This window comes from Primulina tabacum, chromosome 2, assembly GCF_025594145.1.
Source record: "Primulina tabacum isolate GXHZ01 chromosome 2, ASM2559414v2, whole genome shotgun sequence".
NCBI classification, from domain to species: Eukaryota; Viridiplantae; Streptophyta; class Magnoliopsida; order Lamiales; family Gesneriaceae; genus Primulina; species Primulina tabacum.
In genome coordinates, this window is record NC_134551.1 from 51,214,952 (window position 1) to 51,234,562 (window position 19,611).

The following is a 19,611-nucleotide window of genomic DNA, read 5'->3' on the forward strand; positions in this document are numbered from 1 at the left end:
TGGCTTGTATTAATGTATTCTCTCCATAAGAATCGGCATACATCTCAAGAATTAAGCATCTCCTCCCATCTATGTTTTTACTTCCTATAAAAAAATCCACTCCTGTGAAAAAACCTACATACCTAGGAAAATGGTGAATTAAAGTCGTGTAAACACCGCAAGGTATGACAGATTGTATACTCAAATACTATTTCACCATTTGGAAGTTCTGTCCAGAAAATATTTAACAGTTTTCTTGAATTTGGCTGGAGGCAGTTAAGAGAGGTACTCATCTTCATCAGATGGTATTGTTGAGCTTTTCGAGCACATATCTTTACGGTGAAGTTCTACCATCTTCTTCTCAGGATCACAGAGTCCTATAAATCACAACATTGAAATCATGAAAACCAGTAGCATATGCTAAATGATTAATTTATGAAAAATGGGCAACACAGTCTATAACGGGAAACTGAAATTTTAAAGTTCTGAAAATAAAAAAATTGATTGTGTGGACGCTGATATAACGCAAGTGACTAGTTTTGGGATGTAGAATACGACCCTTAAAAGCTACTCGGGTAGAAAACTGAATTTTAGTAGCATAAATGACATAAAAATCTTCTTATACCATGTCTCGTAAATATTTAGTTAGTTGATGTGAAAAAGGGATTTGCACAAAGATTCCGGCTCAAAATACCAGAAAGACATACCCGAACACTTGGGAATATCCCACACAGCAATAGAAGAGGAAGTACACTCCGCCTGACATAGCTTCTTATTATCCTCGTGATAGACATTCATGGCAAGCATCCATGAACCGATGGTAACATCCTCATTGCTAAACATCCGGAAACTAATAGCATACAGCACTAAATGAATTTAACAGAACTTTACAGCACTGAAGTAACAGGGACACAACTAAAATATATCTTATCATCGCGAAATATTTGGTGTAACCAGACTGATTTTCTAAGAAATATTCTTTATGAAGTTGCAAAGGTTTATTTAGCATTTCTTTATGTAGAAGAGATTCATCCAATATAACATCTTTATGTAGAAGAGATTCATCCAATATAACATCATATTTAAGATATGAGTTCACCAAGCACCAAACTTAAACATTTTAATTTCATCTGTAGATCTGCGTATATGAAGAGAGCTACTATCCTGAAGAAATTTAAAGAACTGTATCAATGGTGATTGGAGAATACGTCACTAATAGTATTAGTTTCAAGCGCATTGTTCTTTTCATCGAAAAGAACTAGAATCCTAAAAAGAAATTTGGTTGAGCTACAATAAAAATACGTCAGAAAAACAATGAAACAGCACTATCAGGTCCAACTTAAATAGACATCTGAAGAAGGTGTCATAAAAGGAGATGGGAAGAACTAGCCTGTTATTTCTCAAGGCAACCAAGCTTGAGACCACATCTGCAGAAAGGGCGTAAATTGGGCCATAAGCATGAAGAAAATACTCTGTCCCTAGCAAACGTGACAGAGGTTCATACCTGTTCAAATCAAATATATCAATTCACCTCACACTAATGAGAAACTTGCAATTATTTCAACGTCAATACATAAATGAAGTAGTTAGTTTTTGGTACATATATCTATAATAACAACAAGTTCAGTTTAACTAGCTGAATGGTGAATAATAGCAGATTGCATATAACTGTATATACGTAGTAATAATGTCATAGAACTAACCATTTTAATTTTGGATCGGTGAACACGGGACCTTTCTTCATGCATCCAAGGTAAGTTTGCGAATGGGGACGCTCTTTAGCCAAGAGCAAGGAAAGCCGATCTGCTCACATATTAAAAAAAATCTAATTTTTTTGTAAACAAAGTCAAAACGTTGTCTAAACAAACAAAAACATGTATGAAAACTAATAACTTTCAACTTCTTAAATCCAATCACCTGGTCGTAAATATATGTCATCATCAGCTTTGACATAGAACTCAGAATCATAAAGAGCATAGGCAGCTTTGAAGAAAGCTAAACTGGAAACATAAACAAAAGTTAGAGTAAATCATAGAGAAGCTGCACTGGTAGTCGTATACAATGTGTCAGAACTAACGTTTTGTATGGGAGCTTACTGTACTCCTCTTCAGTATCTAAAAGCAGGAAATCGTCGTATTCTGTTATTTCCTTTTGAAGCTCTGCCATCTTTGATTTATCACTGGTTCTACCGATTATGAATCTAAATGCCAAACCAGTACTTTCTTCCAACCTGCGGCATAATATAGTATAAGAAAATTTCGATATCCATGCATAAAACAGAGAAAAACGTGAAAAAAAAAGATGATAAAGAAAACAAATGATACAAGCCAGTTCCAATTCAAAATTGAGGACTCCCATGGAACAATGGGAATACTAGGAACAGAAAAAAAAGCACAAACATCTTTTCTAAATAACAATGAACATCGACCAGAAATTTACATCTTATGTGACACTTGTTGTTGCATTCTATATGCTACATTGACGGTTTAAACAACATATCTTGAACTTTAATTAAATGTTCACCACCTATTTACTACAAGAATTGTGGCAATCGTCCATTCAGTGTAAAATATATGGACTGATTGACAAGAACATAGCCCCATAGAAAAACACAGAACATGCTTAATAGAGGCATCCAGCAACATCGTAATTCTTTCTCTAGAGAAGCTTTCCAAGAAACACAGCAATTGATACCCCAGGGATGGGCCTAGCCCAGATGGAAGACATGGATGAGCCCACTACCCTTGGGCCATCCCTAGCCCACATAGAAGACAAGCTCATCAAGGGCCCAGGTATCTTCCTATAAATACCAGGTTTGATTGTTCAGTTATGGATTCAATATATTGTTTTCAGCAGCGCCCTTAGCTGCTCCCCCCATATATCCTCAGTCTCTGACTTGAGCGTCGGAGGGGCTACGCCAGGATACTCTCCTGGCCCCCTCCTAACGGTCTTATTTGTGATTTCAGGCCCAGGGTAATTTTGAAGCCCGTGTCTGGATTAGTGACGCTTGCGTGGATCGGACCCTAAATTTCCCGTGAGTATCACTTGGCGCCGTCTGTGGGAAATATTTGAGTTGAGACGTAGAGATGGTAGGGAGAAGAGGGAGTAGAAGAGTTAACTCAGCATCATCGCGTCCTCAGAGGGGACTCGAACAGTCTCATGCTGAGGCGAGGCAGGAACAACCCCATCAGGAGACAAGAACTGAACAACCTCGTCAAGAGACCAGGGTCGAGCAACCCCATCCTAATGAAAATGTGGGGAACTTGACCCTGGAGCAGTTGGGTCAATTTATCACTCGGACAGTGGATGAGGCTATGAAGAGGAACCAAGAAGCTGTGTTCATTGAAGAGCAGGCCACTCGCCAGGAGCGAGAGGAAAATGTTGAGGGCCAGCAGAGCAGAATTGAAGAGACCCAGCCCCTCCCAAGCGAAGGGAATGCAGAGATTGGAGAGATGTGGAAGGAAATACGGATGTTGAGACAACAGGTGAGAAGTAGAGCGCCGGCCCCCAAGAAAGGAAGTCCTTTTTCGCTTGTCATTCTGAAAGAAGGACTTCCCCCGAGTTTCCGACAACCGAATGTTGGAGAATATGATGGACATACCGACCCCGAAGAGCATTTGGGGAGATTTGAGAATGCGGCTCTGTTGCACCAATATTCAGATGGAGTCAGGTGTAGGGTTTTTCTGGGCACGTTAGTGAGGTCAGCCCAGCAGTGGTTTAACACTTTGCAGCCCAACTCTATACGTTCTTTTGAGGACTTCTCAGCTGCCTTCTTGCACCGATTTGCTAGCAGCAAGAGGCACCAGAAAAATTATTTGAGCTTGTTCGTGATGAAGCAGCAAGAGAATGAAACTTTACGAGAATTTGTCCAGCGTTTCAACAGTGCAGCGCTGGAAATACCAGCGGCTACTCCTGACATCATGATAAGTGCCTTCACACAAGGATTGAGGGGAGGGGAGTTTTTCAAGTCGCTGGTCAAGAAGCCCCCGTCAAGCTTTGATGAACTGTTGGCTCGAGCTGAGAAATATGTAAACTTGGAAGATGCCCAACGGTACAGAAGGATGGAGAACCGGCACGGAGGAAGTAGAGTTGAGGGAGTGGAGAAAGGAGGAAGGAAGAGGGGTGCGGGGGAAAGAGAGGAAGACAGAACTAGAAGTAGAGGACAATTCTCATCACATGTTCCCCTGGATAGGAGTCGTGACGAGGTGATGGAGGTGAGGGAGCCCGCGAGGAGGTGGGAGAAGTCACGAAGGGTTGAGTGCAGTGCTAGATTTCCTTCGCGGGACAGACGAGAAGGATCTGCATCCGGGAGTCGACCGAGGTCTCACCCGTCCCCTAGACGTGGTCAAGGCCCTCCATGGATAAATCAGGGGGTTGGGGAGCAGAGAGGGGAAGGTCGAGGTCAAGATGTCCTTCAGGAGCCCGTCGAACCGAGGAGGGGAACGAATGAGGATAATCACCCTACGAGAGGAATGATTCATATGATCTCGGGCGGTGCTACCGATGGAGGCTATGGGCGAGCTCGGAAAGCACATGGGAGAAAATCGGAGAACTTTGAGATATATAGTGGTGCAGACTTACCACAAGACCCCGTCATCAGCTTTGGGCCGGAAGACCTCCGAGGCGTTGTGACTCCATATAACGATGCCTTGGTGGTAACGGCCACCATTGCCAATTATGATGTGGCAAGGATATTTATTGATAATGGAAGCTCCGTGAACGTCTTGTTCAAGAGCACGTTGGATCAAATGAAGGTGGAAGAATTTGAGTTTGAGCCGGTTTCCACCCCGCTGTATGGGTTTGCAGGACATGCCATCCCGCCGCTGGGTCAGATTACTCTTCCCCTATCTTTGGGACGTGACTCTCGGCGGGTGACAAAGATGGTAACATTTACCGTAGTGAATACTACCTCATCGTATAATGGAATCCTGGGGCAGCCAGCCTTAAAGGATTTTAGAGTCGTAGCTTCCACTTATCATCAGAAGCTTAAGTTTCCTGTGGGAAAGGGAGTTGGAGTCTTGTGCGGGGACCAAAAAGTCGCACGTCGTTGTTATGAAAGAATCGTGAAGGAAGAAGAAAGGAAAGGTTGCGAGCATTCGCATGGAAGCTTGAGCTCAGTCTTACAGTTGTAGAGTCATTCGCAGAAGCTTCTAAGTGGGTAACTTTGTTCTGTGGAGATAAAAGAGGAGCAGAGAAGAAAGTTGGAGAATGCGCTGGTTAATGCTCTAAAGAGGCCCAGAAGCACTTATCATCTTAGAGAATATTAATCTTGACTTGAATTTTGCTGTATTTTGTTTCTGAATTTATCTTATGTTATCAGTTGAAAGTTAATAAAGCCAAGTTCTTATATTAAGTTCGTGGATGTTGTTGTATTGTGGGGATGAAATGAATTAAATTTTTCTGCTAAGGCATCGCCTAGCAGAGGAGCAGAGTGTAGGAGAAGATTTTTATTTTCTTGCTAAGGCATCGCCTAGCAAGGAGCAGAGTCGGGGATGAGAAAAATTTTATTTTCCTGTTAAGGCATCGCCTAGCAAAGGAGTTAGGGGGTGAGGGTGGAGAATTTATTTTCCTGCTAAGGTATCACCTAGCAGAGGAGTTAGAGGGCGGAGGGGTTGAATTTTATTTTCCGACTAAGGTATCACCTAGCGAAGAAGTAAGGGGGTGGAGGTGTTGAATTTTGTTTTCCTGCTAAGGCATTGCCTAGCAGAGGAGTTAGAGGGTGGGCGCGTTGAATTTTATTTTCCTGCTATGGCGTCACCTAGCAGAGGAGTTAGGGGTGAGGGTGGAGAATCTTTATTTTCCTGCTAAGGTGTCGCCTAGCAGAGGAGTTAGGGGGTGAACGGAGTTGGGGATGAGGAGAATTTTTATTTTCCTGCTAAGGTGTCGCCTAGCAGAGAAGTTAGGGGGTGAGGGTGGAGAATCTTTATTTTCCTGCTAAGGCATCGCCTAGCAGAGGAGCAGAGTTGGGGATGAGGAGAATTTTATTTTCCTGCTAAGGTGTCGCCTAGCAGAGAAGTTAGTGGGTGAGCGGAGTTGGGGATGAGGAGAATTTTTATTTTCCTGCTAAGGTGTCACCTAGCGGAGGAGTTAGAGGGTGGGGGTGTTGAATTTTCATTTTCCTACTAAGGCATCGCCTAGTAGAGAAGCAGCGTGAAAAATTTTAATTTTCCTGCAAAGGTATCACCTAGCAGAGGAGTTAGAGGGTGAGGATGTTGAATATTTATTTTCCTGCTAAGGTATCACCTAGCAGAGAAGTTAGAGGGCGTAGGGGTTGAATTTTAATTTTCCTGCAAAGGTATCACCTAGCAGATGAGTTAGAGGGTGAGGATGTTGAATATTTATTTTCCTGCTAAGGTATCACCTAGCAGAGGAGTTAGAGGGCGGAGGGGTTGAATTTTATTTTCCGACTAAGGTATCACCTAGCGAAGAAGTAAGGGGGTGGAGGTGTTGAATTTTATTTTCCTGCTAAGGCGTCACCTAGCTGAGGAGTTAGGGGTGAGGGTGGAGAATCTTTATTTTCCTGCTAAGGTGTCGCCTAGCAGAGGAGTTAGGGGGTGAGCGGAGTTGGGGATGAGGAGAATTTTTATTTTCCTGCTAAGGTGTCGCCTAGCAGAGAAGTTGGGGGTGAGGGTGGAGAATCTTTATTTTCCTGCTAAGGCATCGCCTAGCAGATGAGCAGAGTTGGGGATGAGGAGAATTTTATTTTCCTACTAAGGTGTCGCCTAGCAGAGAAGTTAGTGGGTGAGCGGAGTTGGGGATGAGGAGAATTTTTATTTTCCTGCTAAGGTGTCACCTAGCGGAGGAGTTAGAGGGTGGGGGTGTTAAATTTTCATTTTCCTACTAAGGCATCGCCTAGTAGAGGAGCAGCGTGAAAAATTTTAATTTTCCTGCAAAGGTATCACCTAGCAGAGGAGTTAGAGGGTGAGGATGTTGAATATTTATTTTCCTGCTAAAGTATCACCTAGCAAAGGAGTTAGAGGGCGGGAGTGATGAATTTTAATTTTCCTGCTAAGGTATCACCTAGCAGAGGAGTTAGAGGTGGAGACGTTGAATCTTTATTTTCCTGCTAAGGTGTCACCTAGCAGAGGAGTTAGAGGGTGGAGGTGTTGAATATTTATTTTCCTGCTAAGGTCTCACCTAGCAGAGGAGTTAGAGGGGGGAGGTGTTGAAACTTTATTTTTATGCTAGGGTATCACCTAGCAGAGTAGTTAGAGGGTGGAGGTGTTGAATCTTTATTTTCCTGCTAAGGTGTCACCTAGCAGAGGAGTTAGAGGGTGGAGACGTTGAATCTTTATTTTTTTGCTAAGGTGTCACCTAGCAGAGGAGTTAGAGGGTGGAGGTGTTGAATATTTATTTTCCGGCTAAGGTATCACCCAGCAGAGGAGTTGGAGGATGAAGACGTTGAATCTTTATTTTTCTGTTAGAACATCGCCTAGTATAACAGAAGGAGAGTTGGATATTTTATTAGCCCTGGTGATTTAATAACATCAAAGATAAACTCGTGAGAAGCAGTAAATTGAAATGCAAAATACTCGAAAGATAGGACCGCAGGAACGAACAAGTGTTGAGCCCGAGGCGAGCGTGGCGCGCTCGCGCTCGGAAGGGGCACCCGACAGGGCGTGCTGTGGGCGAGGCAAGTGCTCGGCGTGGCAGAGGGCGAGGGCGAGGGCACTCGTGAAGGCTGGGCGCGCAGGCAGGCGAGAGCTGGGCAGGGGGCGAGTGTGAGCGTGGGGGCAGGGGCGAAGCGGGGGCGAGGGTGAGCGTGGGAGCAGTGGGCGAGGCTATGTATATGGGCGGCAGAGATGGGCTGGGCGAGCGTAGCGGAGGCATGGCGCGCTGTGAAGTGAGAGGGCGAGGCGTGATGTGCGAGGGCGTGGGGCGAGATAGGCTGGGCGAGCGTGAAGGGCGAGGCGAGGGCATGATGGGCGGAGGCGTGGCGCTCTGTGAAAGGAGAGGGCGAGCGGCGAGGCGAGGGCATAGCGCGAGATCGGCAGGGCTAGCGAGGGGATGTGGGCGAAGCTGCGTGTGTGGGGCGAGGCTGCGTATGTGGGCGAGGGTGCTGGGCTAGCGAGGGGATGTGGGCGAGGCTGCGTGCTTGGGGCGAGGTTGCGTATGTGGGCGAGGGTGCTGGGCTGGCGAGGGTAGTGAGGCACGCGTTAGCAGGCGAGGACGGTGCTGTGCAGATGAACGCTTGGCGCGGCTGCTGTGCGAGTGGGAGCGCCGGGCGCACGGACGGTCGAGCGGAGGAGGAGCGTGCGAATGAGGCGTAAGAGGCAGAGTTAGTGACCAGAGCAGGGAGAAATGAGAATGAAGGAAAAAAAAATTATGGGGGTGTTGCCCCCACACCCCCACGACCTGACCGGGCAGGTCGATCCCCGTAATTTTCGTAGCGACAAACATTGTTCGTTAACGACAAACGAAATAAATTTTTCTATTACGGCACGTCCTCGTCGCCGATAAATCAAGGACAACACAACTAATCGAACTTTGAACCTACGATTCAGTTCGACTCGGGAGGGGGAGACTGGTGATACCCCAGGGATGGGCCTAGCCCAGATGGAAGACATGGATGAGCCCACTACCCTTGGGCCATCCCTAGCCCACATAGAAGACAAGCCCATCAAGGGCCCAGGTATCTTCCTATAAATACCAGGTTTGATTGTTCAGTTATGGATTCAATATATTGTTTTCAGCAGCGCCCTTAGCTGCTCCCCCCATATATCCTCAGTCTCTGACTTGAGCGTCGGAGGGGCTACGCCAGGATACTCTCCTGGCCCCCTCCTAACGGTCTTATTTGTGATTTCAGGACCCAGTGTAATTTTGAAGCCCGTGTCTGGATTAGTGACGCTTGCGTGGATCGGACCCTAAATTTCCCGTGATTATCAGCAATCAATAAAAAACATGCCACTAACAAGAAAAAGCATAAAGAGGAAAAATATTTTCCATTTTCAATCATACATAGAATAATATAAATCGCATGAACAATTAATTTATATGCAGGCAATGTACAGACACAACAGAATGTGAAGTAAACAAATGAATGAATGGAAAGGGATGGTAATGAATACCGCTTAAGCGACTGATGATCAGACGGAAACCAAGTTTGACGCAAGGCCCGGCGTCGGCCCGCAGATCCAAATCCGGTTTGAATACCCACAAATCCCATCACTTTACGACGCTTTTGTCCTTCTTCCGAAACGCCACCATTATTTCTACCACCACTGGAATGCTTATCCCATTTCACGTACACTGATAGAGGCTTACCAAATTCACATTTATACCCCAGACCCTGCCGCGAGATCGCGATAAAGCCGAAAATAAAACCCGAAATCCCGATCAGTAAACAGAGGATCAGAGCCGTCGATCCGCGGCTGTAAGAAGACGGGCGTGCATAGAAGATTTTCTGTGACGATGGCATATCTCGCAAAACAAGTCTTGAAAATGGAATCAACAAAAATAAACCCCAAAACCCAAAAGTAAAATATAATAAAAAAAGGTTTCCAAGTTTGAATCTTGGATCGATATTTTGTTCTTTCCTCCCCCTATCTGTCAGGGAACTAATGTGGGTATGCGAAAAGAGGAGTAAGAGCTTGGACTCACAGCAGTTCTCGAGCGGCAAATCAGTAGCTACGCATGGAAGAAACACTTAACGAATATTTTTCGGTGATAATTTTCGCAGAGGGAGACAAGATTTTCGTACGGAATAATTATCAGTTGATTAGTAACACAAAATCCTCAATAAATATGTTTTGGTTTAGCTGTAAGAAGCCCCGGAAGTCGGCAACAGCCGATGTCGGAGCAGACCGGTGACCCGACAATTTAGTCGTTTAACTGATAAAAAAAACTACTTAAATTTGTCATATAATAAATTTTATATGATATATTTCTATTTATTTAAAGTGATTATATAACTAATGATTTATTTGGAATTTATAATAAAAAAATACAAAAAACTTTTATGATATAATTTTACATGTCAATTTCGTGAAACAGATATCTTACCAAGCTTCTAATCAAAAATATTATTTTTTAAGTCAAAAATATTAATATTCACTTCATATCGGATCGATTAATCTAAAACCGTCCCATATGAAATTTACACTAAATACATATACATATGAGGCATATCTCAATTTGCTAAAATCTGCAAGAGCATCTCTGAGAGTATTCAAAACTAAATGCAGAAATGGACTGTTGAAAATGTTAAATTGTATAGTTACAAAGAATTGCAAGATGCTACTGGAAATTTTAGTTTAGAGAATAAGATCTGAGCTCTCTCGCGTACGTCGGCGCTGGGGAATTGAATCCTACCGAGGCCTGCAGCTACTTTGAAAATGGGCTGTTATGTACCCAATATTTTCCAAAAGACAGACCAACCATGTCTACTGTTACCAAAATGCTGAAAGGTGAGATGGATGTGGATGAGAATACTATATCAAAACTTGGCGTGGTGAAAGAGCTATTTACTCAAAAGAGTTCGAGCGATGCACCTAATCTATCGTCACCAGGATCCGGAACACAAGACGAGTCTTCATCGTCTCAAAGCACAAACATATCGTATGCCACAATGACTTTCACTTCAATATATGACCGCAGTTGAGCTAATGATACTTATTTTATATATCTTTGTGAGGTTTTGTATTTAAACGCCATAATTACAATTAGTGAACAAGGAATGGTAGCCGATTATATATGTATGTCGACTGCAGTTATCAGTTTTGAACCAAATAGTCGAAATAGAGAGTATTATGTCGGTGAATTATGTCCTATTTGCAAGCTTGGTTAGTGGATATCGAAAGTTCTTTTGTGCAGCAACTGAAGCAGCAAAATTAATATCAAATTGTAGTAAAATACCAGACATGATCTACACTCCATTTGATAAATTTGTTCTTGGACGATGCTCAAATTTAGGAACTATATTATGTGCAGAAAGAAATCAGAAGAACCTATAAGATGAATCCTTTTTCACTCTTTCTCAGATGCTTACATGAATATATAATACAATTTCCACTGTACTAAAGAAGTCAGGAGGTGTTTCTGGCTGATGGTGCTTGATAACTTAACTTCTGGTTCTATAACTTCTGAACCATAAGATGACAAAACAAAATCCTCTGTAGGCCAAAATAAAACCCAACATCACGAGCAAATTACTCCACCTCTGTGATTCCTTCAAACCATGCTGTCTCAAGTATCCATTTCCAAATAGCACACATTCACCTCCTTGTCTTTCTAAACACCTGTCGCCTCCCTTCCCTCCATATTCGTTGACCATGAAACTTTCAAAGGGATACTTAAAAAGACTCAAATAGTGCATAAAGATCCAGTAATCCGGTATATCATCCCGAGCTATGAAATACCCAGAAAAAAGAAAGAAAGATCCCATTAGCCCGGCAATAACAGATGTACCCATGATAAAGTTTGGCACTAGTGCACTGCAACATGCTGTCAAAGAATTTGACATCAAAACAACCATCCAAACTACCAGTGTAAAGTAAAGGAAACCATCAATATCACGCCTCAGGCCAACTAGCCAATAAACTGGTATACTGTAGAGAAAACCAACCATTAGTAGAAAAGGAAAGAACACGATGGTGTTGGCTATCACATAAGATGAAACTCTGTATGCTCCTCTCGAAGTCTCTCTCATGAATATTCTTCTTTCTTTCAAGAAAATTGGTAGGCCTTCGGTAGTGGATGATAGCAGAAAACTGAGACTAAATGCGAAGAATCCTAGTCGGGTTTGTAGAGCAACCTGGCCCTCTTCTTTGCCGACTTTCATGTATATTGTTCCGAGTATCGACCCCACTAGGACAGCCTGTATTACTCTTGCTGCAAATAGTTCTTTGGTCCTTAAAATGTTTTTGCTGAATCTTTGCCCCAGTACTAGAATTTCTTGGAAGGGGCTGTTTGTGAAGGCGGGACATTTTGGTTTAAAGCTATTGTTGCTGGAATATCTAACGCAAGTTTCGTCATTAATTTGTGTTTGTTCAGTTTCTGCACCGGTCTCTGAACTTTCGATGGCTATGGTGTCTGTGACTTCAATGGCGAATTCAAGAATGTTGATATGAGAAGGTATGGAATGGCCGGCGTACTTAAGCCTCTCTTCGAGTAACTTTACTGAACCATTGTGCAGGACATGTCCGTTAGAAAGCAGGACAAGTCTGTCAAATAGCTCGAGGATTCTGAAGCCTGGTTGATGGATCGTCAAGACTATTGTCTTGAGTTGATTAACCGCCATTAGTTTCAGCATTGCAATGATATGAAGGGCTGATGCTGAATCCAAGCCTGAGGTTGGTTCATCTACGAGCAAGACAGCAGGATCGTGGATTAATTCAACCCCAATGGACAATCTCCTCCTCTCTCCTCCTGAAATGCCCTCGCCACATTCTTCACCAACCCGCGAACCTGCTATGTGATCAAGTCCAAGCTCCTTCATCAGAACTTCAACTCTTCGAAACACCAATTGTTTTCCACCTGGAAACCGCAGAAGTGCGCTGAAGATAAGTGTTTCTTCCACCGTAAGAAGGGGAAACAAGGCATTATCTTGAGTGACATAGCCTGATAATCTCTGAAAACTTTCACAATCTATGGAACGGCCATTGATTAGGACGTGACCGGATACCTTCTTTGTAGAAATCTTCCCAGCTAGAATTTCCAATAGGGTCGTTTTTCCTGCCCCACTAGGACCAGCAATTGCTGTGATCTCCCCTGGCTTTGCATCGAGGTTCGCATTCTTGACGATGAACCTTGGAGATACCTTTGTCCTCCTCCAGGACAAAAACCAACTGAACTTGTCGGATGGGCTCTCAAAACTGTAGGATAACTTCTTGGTTTCGATTCTGTATAACTCTCGCTTATCACCATGCACAGGCGCCTTAATTGGCAATTCCATTATACAGGCAAGGAACTCAAGAAAGCAAAGTTTAGCTCACAAGGAAAAAGGTGACAAAAAGTGGTGAGCCAACGCAGTAAACCGTGTTATATTTCGACACACGCCAATGTTATTAACAATTGATAGACATAAGAACGCATAGTTAATGTAGAGGTTTAACATTGGCTTGACTTCAGATTCCTTTGTTGTTTGTTTCTTGTGGAATGGAGAAAGTTTTTTGACGATGTTTCAAGAAAGCAAACGAGTCAAGGAAGAGAGTTTTAGTCATGTTCAGGTGAACCATATGCTGACCATGCAGAGTCATTGTTGGGTTAGTAGATGATTATGTTTCCAACCTACTGTTTGCCTACCCTCTCTTTCAATATGCTAGCGTTCCAACTCAACGCGTGATTGTATAGTCGACTTTTTAAAACCTTACCGCAATTTCTGAACTTAGTCATACTAATTTAGCTCACTTCAAGATTTGATTCAGCCCATTTCAAAAAATTATATTAGCACATACCAACAATTAATAATACAATATTCTCAGGGACGGATCCATAAATTAAAATTGAGGTGGGCTTGAACTTAATATAATAAGTTAATTTATATATATATATATACACACACACATATATGTATATCAAATATGAGATATTAATATGAAAATAGTTAGCAAAATGACCTTGGTATTTTTTTATTAAAAAAAACTTATTGTTCCTAACGTATTCGAAATAGGAGAGTTACTTTTCAAAAAAAAAAGTTTAATCAATATCATTTTTCAAAATTTATATATTATTTAAATTAATATGTAACCCGTGTAACATAAGACAAGTTTCACTTAGATTCAAAATTTACATTTTAAAACTATTTTTAATATATTTTAAATGTACTTTCAAAATTAAATTCTATTAAATAAAAAAATTGATAAAATAAATTTATCACTTTTATGAGTTAGTTGCATGAAACCCCGTTTGAAATATCGAAAATCTACATTTTTTCACTGTGAAAGTTAAATAGGTATTCTAGATATTAACTTTTATGAGTTATTTGCACCGTGATATCTTTTAAAAAAATTAGACTGCGCTTAAATCTCTATATATATTTACCCAAAAAAATTAGAATTGGCTCGAATCTCTACAACTTTTTGTAAAAAAAATTGGGCTGGGCTACAGCTTAGGACGGGTCAAGCATAGATCCGTCCCCGAATATTCTCCATAATTATTCAGCATTATAATGGGAAGAATATAAGTCAAATGTGCTGCAAGAAAATTGGGATTTAATTAAATTTCAAACTAATTATTTGGATCTATAAAATCATCAGTCATAGCAGAACATATAAAGAAATTGAAGGAACCATTTAGAGCTAGTCGTCTAGTCACTCTTGAATATTAGAGTAGGTCTCTTGTGAGACGGTCTCACATCTCTTTAACTGTGAGATGAGTCAACCCTACCGATATTCACAATAAAAAGTAATACTCTTTAGCATAAAAAGTATTATTTTTCATTGATAACTCAAATAAGATAACTGTCTCACAAAATACGACCCGTGAGACCGTCTTACACAAGTTTTTGCCTGAATATTAATCACTAGTTGAGATTTTTTGAGTAAAAGAATATTTCAAGAATATGTAAATTGAGGGTCAAGGTGGATTTATTGAATAAACATTTATTATATGATGTCATTGTAAAATATATTTTTAACTTTGACATTGTTATCATTGATATAACTCACGCATACCTTTTGAGTGATTGACATTAAAATGATTAAAATTACAATGTAGTTATCATGTGAAAGTTAAATGAAATATAATTATTATTTAATCATTTCACTTGTACATATTTCGTTGCATTATATGTGACTAAATGACATTGCTTAAGCTTGTAAATCTAAGTACTACATCTTAAGAAATGTTTCTTAATTTGGTTTAAAGAAATTATATAAGCATGTGATTTTATGTGAATTAGTCATTCACAAGAATAACTTTTTTCAATACCTAATAAGTTGATTTTTATAATAGAAATTAAAAGAAACAAGGAGATCTCAAATGATGATGACCAACATCCCATAAAGTATCAAAGAGTTAATAATGATATTAGTAATTATGCTCAACTAGATCCAACCATATGTACTCTAATATATGAATGTTTTGTCAATGAAAAAGTTACAATCAAACGATCTTATATCTTTAAAAAGTCAAATCAACTTGTTATGTAGTATCTACTAACCAAATTAAAATAACAATATCGAAGATTTCAAAAATGTTGGTTTAAACAAATTTCTTGGCTTATCGAATCAATAAATCTAGTGACAAAATTTTTCTGGCTATGTACCTAACCAAGACTTACCAAAATTTTGTTTTTATTAGGCTAGCTCTTATAACGTTGTATATATGTATATATCAATATTTGTGATACTCCCGGAGATATTCGGGTCATCCAAGAGGTACCCGGATCATCTTTAGCATGGGTTTTAGGTAGTAAGGAAGCCAAGAAAATTGAGAAAACTGATCAGTGCTCAGGAGGAATCGGGCTCTCAGCTGAGCCAGAGCAGTGAAAGCTCGGGTAGTATAATTAGTAGACAGTGTTCCACGTCACGGTTATCCACCCAAGCAACCATGTACATGTGTTATCTTTGAGTTCACAAGTATGAGACGCATGTCTAGATAATCATTGGCAAGTATTTCATCATACGTAAAAGTGATGTGGCTAGGCTAGAAGTAGTAGGAGCAATCGGATTTGGCAATGTCAGAGAACAGGGCATGAGTGCCCATCTCGCCATGAGTAGCAACTGGGTATTGAAAACAAAATCATTGTTGAATTTTCTCTTATAAATACTAGCTAGGTTTGCTTGATATTAATACATTCAGATATTCTTGCAATAGATATTCATACCTTCTATACATTCTCTTGATATTAAACATTTGACTGATTTGAACGTCGAGATTGCTACCCAGAGAATCTTCCGAGGCCCCACTACTCTATTTTTATTAAGTGTGTAGATACTTCAAGTTCGAACACTTTTTACCTGAGTTCCGACATATCAAGACATAAACCAACCCGACCCGATATAATTGCCCACCAAACTCAGACCCAATTAACCCGGACATCGTCAATGTGTATGTGTGATCCCATGTATAGTTGTATTGTATGTACACACGCATATACATATATTCATGCATTTGTTAAAGTTACGTTGACTGTTTCAATGTAGTTCGTAAGGTTGTTACGTTTTGATAGGTTTGTGTGCTTAGCAACCATTTCTAACATTCAAAAAAAAAAAAAAAACTGTTTTCCTACCCACCATTTTTGCACGATGTGTTTCATGGGATACGTAATATGTCACGCATAAAGGGGAAAGTAAGCCTCGTAAAAAAAGTCAAAAAATAATTTATTTATTTTTATGTGAAATTAATGACCTCTTCAAATCATATGTTTATAAAAAGTAGTCATAAAAAGTTTTACATATTATAGAGTAAATGTGTCTTAACGTTTAAAACATAAGGTTTGAAAATTTCTTTAATCTTATATAAATGCTTTTATGTTTTTTGATACTGCGAACGACTCATAATACAACATCTCTAGAAAAATTCTCCTTCAAAATTTTGAGTTATTTAGTTTATTGTAGAATTTATTTTAATACGCCACATAATAATTATAATAAAAAAAACATCAGTGATCAACAATAATAGTTTGCACGACAGACGCATTTTTTTTCCCAAATATAAGACAAACTCCATAATAATAATTTTTTTCGGAGCAAACTCCATATTAATAAATTTTGATTAAATTCATAAATTAAATTTGATACTATTGGCTATTTTTAAATACCAAAATTCATATGAGATCCTTTCACGATTTAATTTTATCAGATGGATCTCATGTTCGACCAAACTCAAGAAAGATATTACTTTTCATTCTAGATATGAATCGGCACGACTCATCTCACATATATAAATCCGTAAAACCGTCTCACAAGATAGCTACTCATTTTTTAATTTTATTTTTAAAGTCGGACAATACAAAATATTAGTCTATTTAATTATCGAGTTTAATTAAAATTTAATATAATATATAATTATTTTGCTAAAATTAGTAATTTCACACCAAAAATTATGTGTTATAAAAGAAAATACTTATCAATATTAATGTATTTACATTAAAAAATTAATTTCAAACTTTTCGAATTCTTATTAAAATTCAAATTGTAATATGAGTATTTTGAAAATATAAAATATATTTAAATATTTACATCGATTCTGGTTTACATGTTTATTTGGATTTGAAGTATGTCTTTTGTGAAACGATCTCACGAATCTTTATTTGTGAAACGAGTCAATCCTATCGATGTTCACAATACAAAGTAATATTCTTAAGATAAAAAGTAATACTTTCATCTAATCAATTTAAAGTTAATTTTTTTAAGTAATTATTCAGACACTTATATTTATTAATAATTTTAATAATTAATTACATAATAACGAGACGGTGAGATACTAACAAGAAAAAACAAAGTACAAATTAGGGGGAGCGAATGTAAGAGCGACGGTAGTATGGGGAAGGAGAAGAAGCAAGTTGGGCCGAATCGGGCCGTTTTCAACCCAATTTCAAGCCCGAAGGGCTGTTCAGGCCCATTCTCGACCAAGATCGGCCCGACGCGAAGATCCAGCTCCCATCGACTAGGGTTTTCATACCTCACCGATCACAAGTTCAAGCGTTCGCTAGGCATTCAACTCCAACAGACGGCAAAGGCTCCATGTGAGTACCTTTTTACATGTTTCAGTTTTAATCTTTTGAAAATGTGCTCAAAACATGGTGACATATTAATCGATGAATTTTGGAAGTGGAGTTGTTGGATCCAGAAGGCCTGGTGATTTGTTGTAGCTTGATTTACGTTTTGTACCTTTTTATGTAAAAAAAAATTAGTATTGTTGTTATGATTATTTAATATTGTTTCTGCTTTGGTGATACTATTGTGAAATCTCGGAAGTTTTCGCAATTTTTCCGACAGAAAATTGATGATGAAGTGCAGCAAGTATGCGGAGTTGAGGAAAAGGAGACATTGATACCTTTTTACTTTGTGGACTTTTGCTATGTTCCCCCGGAATTTAGACCAACGCCGGCTCCACTTAAAACATTAAAAATTAATATTTTAGAGTAGATTTGAAAAAATTTATCCCCGGGCCCTGATTCAATTTGAAATTTACAGTGCTAAGGGAGTGATAGAGGATAGCTGAATATTGAACTTGGTGATTTATCTATCTGAGAAATTAACTCGTTCGCACAAAAAAAAAAGAACTGATAATGAGTTTTTCATTCTGATACCTATCTGTTTTGAATTAGCATGTTTTTAAATTTTTATGTGGTATCATTTCCGATTAGACTTTTATCAATCTTGCTCTGGATATAAAATTTAAATGTCAATTTCTTGGATGCTATGGCCGTAGAGATGGAAGTTGCAAACAGTGAAACTGATCTGGAGATCAACTATAATTCTGAAGCGAGCATGGGTGACAAACAAAAAAGAGAAGGAAAGTCAAGATCTAAAGTTTGGGAACATTTCACGAAGCTTATCAAGGAGGATGGGAGAAGTGATAAATGCCAGTGCAATCACTGTCAGAAGATATTTTCTTGTTCAAGCAGAAGTGGGACGACCCATCTCCTCCGGCACATAGCAGATGGAATATGCCCTGTCTTAAACAAAGAAAAGGGCAGAACATTACCGATATCTAGTTATCTGAGAGGTGGCATAGAGCAAAAAACAAGCCATTTACATTGGAAGTTTGATCAAGGACTTGGCCAATCCTCGATCCCAGGATGCCTGGCTGTTGAAATTGAACCATTAGCGGGAAGGCTGTTTGGTCCCGAATATCAGTCTCTTAAAACAGTCGAAGATGATTATGATGGTCAAGAACCATTAACTTCACAAGTAAAACTTCCCCTTCAATCTGCATTAAAATCTCATCCTGATGGAGAGGCATGGATGAAAGAACTCCGAAGATGTGTTACTAAACTCGTCGAACTCATGAATGGAAGAATTCCTGTATCCCTTCAGGCATTGGCTGTTGCCACTCCCGATTACTCAATATCTACTGCCCTGAAGTGTTTGAATGAAATGGAAGATATCCCTCAGTCTAGTGAGATGTATTTGGATGCTATTGAGATTTTACAGGATTTAGAGGAAAGAGAGTGCTTTGTTTGTTTGCCCCCTGAACCACGCAGAAGATGGCTGCAAAGGATGTTGCATCGTCGGCATCCCTTGCGATATAATTCTAATAAATGATGGTGCTGTGACGAGCTCCGTACGGGGGAATAGAGATGCGAAACAGGTTAAGACTCTGATATTGTGAATGTTTATCGATTTTATTTGATCTATGTACCTAATTATGTACTATCATAAACTATGTCTAAACATAAAGAATAACAATGTTATTTACACTTTGATACATGCAACTCAATTTTATTTGGATAATATTTGATGCTATGTGTTAATTTTGTACGCATCTAATGTTTGTCTCGTTTTTGAGTTGACTCAATTTCGTGATGAGTTAATATCTGTTGGCACGAGACATGTCACTCCACTTATATGATGACTCCACCTGACGCTTATAATTTTAGGTTGAATAATTATAGATAAAATATAAAAAAATTTTGTTAGACGATCTTACGATTTAATTTTATGAGACGAATTTCAATACGATTCGATTTATGAAAAATTAATATAAATTTTTACTTTAAATATGAATCGAATTAACTCATCA

General features: G+C 39.6%; 3 protein-coding genes across 4 annotated transcripts; 1 reads left to right on the forward strand and 2 right to left on the reverse strand.

The window, feature by feature from the left end:
• Positions 1-4: 4 nt before the first annotated feature.
• LOC142536725 (putative beta-1,3-galactosyltransferase 14) lies at positions 5-9,798 on the reverse strand. Of its 2 annotated transcripts, XM_075642015.1 has the most exons (8): positions 9,580-9,798; positions 9,048-9,413; positions 2,057-2,209; positions 1,897-1,979; positions 1,683-1,782; positions 1,370-1,483; positions 687-829; positions 5-356 (listed from the first exon to the last, which is right to left on the reverse strand). In XM_075642015.1, exons 2-8 carry the CDS (start codon positions 9,395-9,397, stop codon positions 256-258), a joined length of 1,044 nt encoding a protein of 347 aa, XP_075498130.1. In that variant the 5' UTR covers positions 9,398-9,413; positions 9,580-9,798; the 3' UTR covers positions 5-255. The 2 variants fall into 2 exon arrangements, with proteins under 2 accessions (XP_075498130.1, XP_075498129.1); XM_075642014.1 differs by having other exon boundaries at positions 9,048-9,798.
• Positions 9,799-10,113: 315 nt separating this feature from the next.
• LOC142536718 (ABC transporter G family member 10-like) lies at positions 10,114-13,023 on the reverse strand. The gene has a single exon (XM_075642002.1). The coding sequence runs from the start codon at positions 12,869-12,871 to the stop codon at positions 11,039-11,041; it is 1,833 nt and encodes a 610-aa protein (XP_075498117.1). The 5' UTR covers positions 12,872-13,023; the 3' UTR covers positions 10,114-11,038.
• Positions 13,024-17,346: 4,323 nt separating this feature from the next.
• Positions 17,347-19,242, forward strand: LOC142536734 (uncharacterized). The gene is made up of 2 exons (XM_075642022.1): positions 17,347-17,608; positions 18,298-19,242. Exon 2 carries the CDS (start codon positions 18,300-18,302, stop codon positions 19,131-19,133), a length of 834 nt encoding a protein of 277 aa, XP_075498137.1. The 5' UTR covers positions 17,347-17,608; positions 18,298-18,299; the 3' UTR covers positions 19,134-19,242.
• The last annotated feature ends 369 nt before the right edge of the window (positions 19,243-19,611 follow it).

Coding starts and splice junctions, on each gene's coding strand:
- LOC142536718 (XM_075642002.1), bottom strand. CDS start 12,871: ATGGAATTGCCAATTAAGGCGCCTGTGCATGGTGATAAGCGAGAGTTA.
- LOC142536725 (XM_075642015.1), bottom strand. CDS start 9,397: ATGCCATCGTCACAGAAAATCTTCTATGCACGCCCGTCTTCTTACAGC. Junction 2,210..9,047: donor GATCATCAGTCGCTTAAGCG/GTATTCATTACC, acceptor ATTATGCCGCAG/GTTGGAAGAAAGTACTGGTT. Junction 357..686: donor GGATATTCCCAAGTGTTCGG/GTATGTCTTTCT, acceptor TGTGATTTATAG/GACTCTGTGATCCTGAGAAG.
- LOC142536734 (XM_075642022.1), top strand. CDS start 18,300: ATGGAAGTTGCAAACAGTGAAACTGATCTGGAGATCAACTATAATTCT.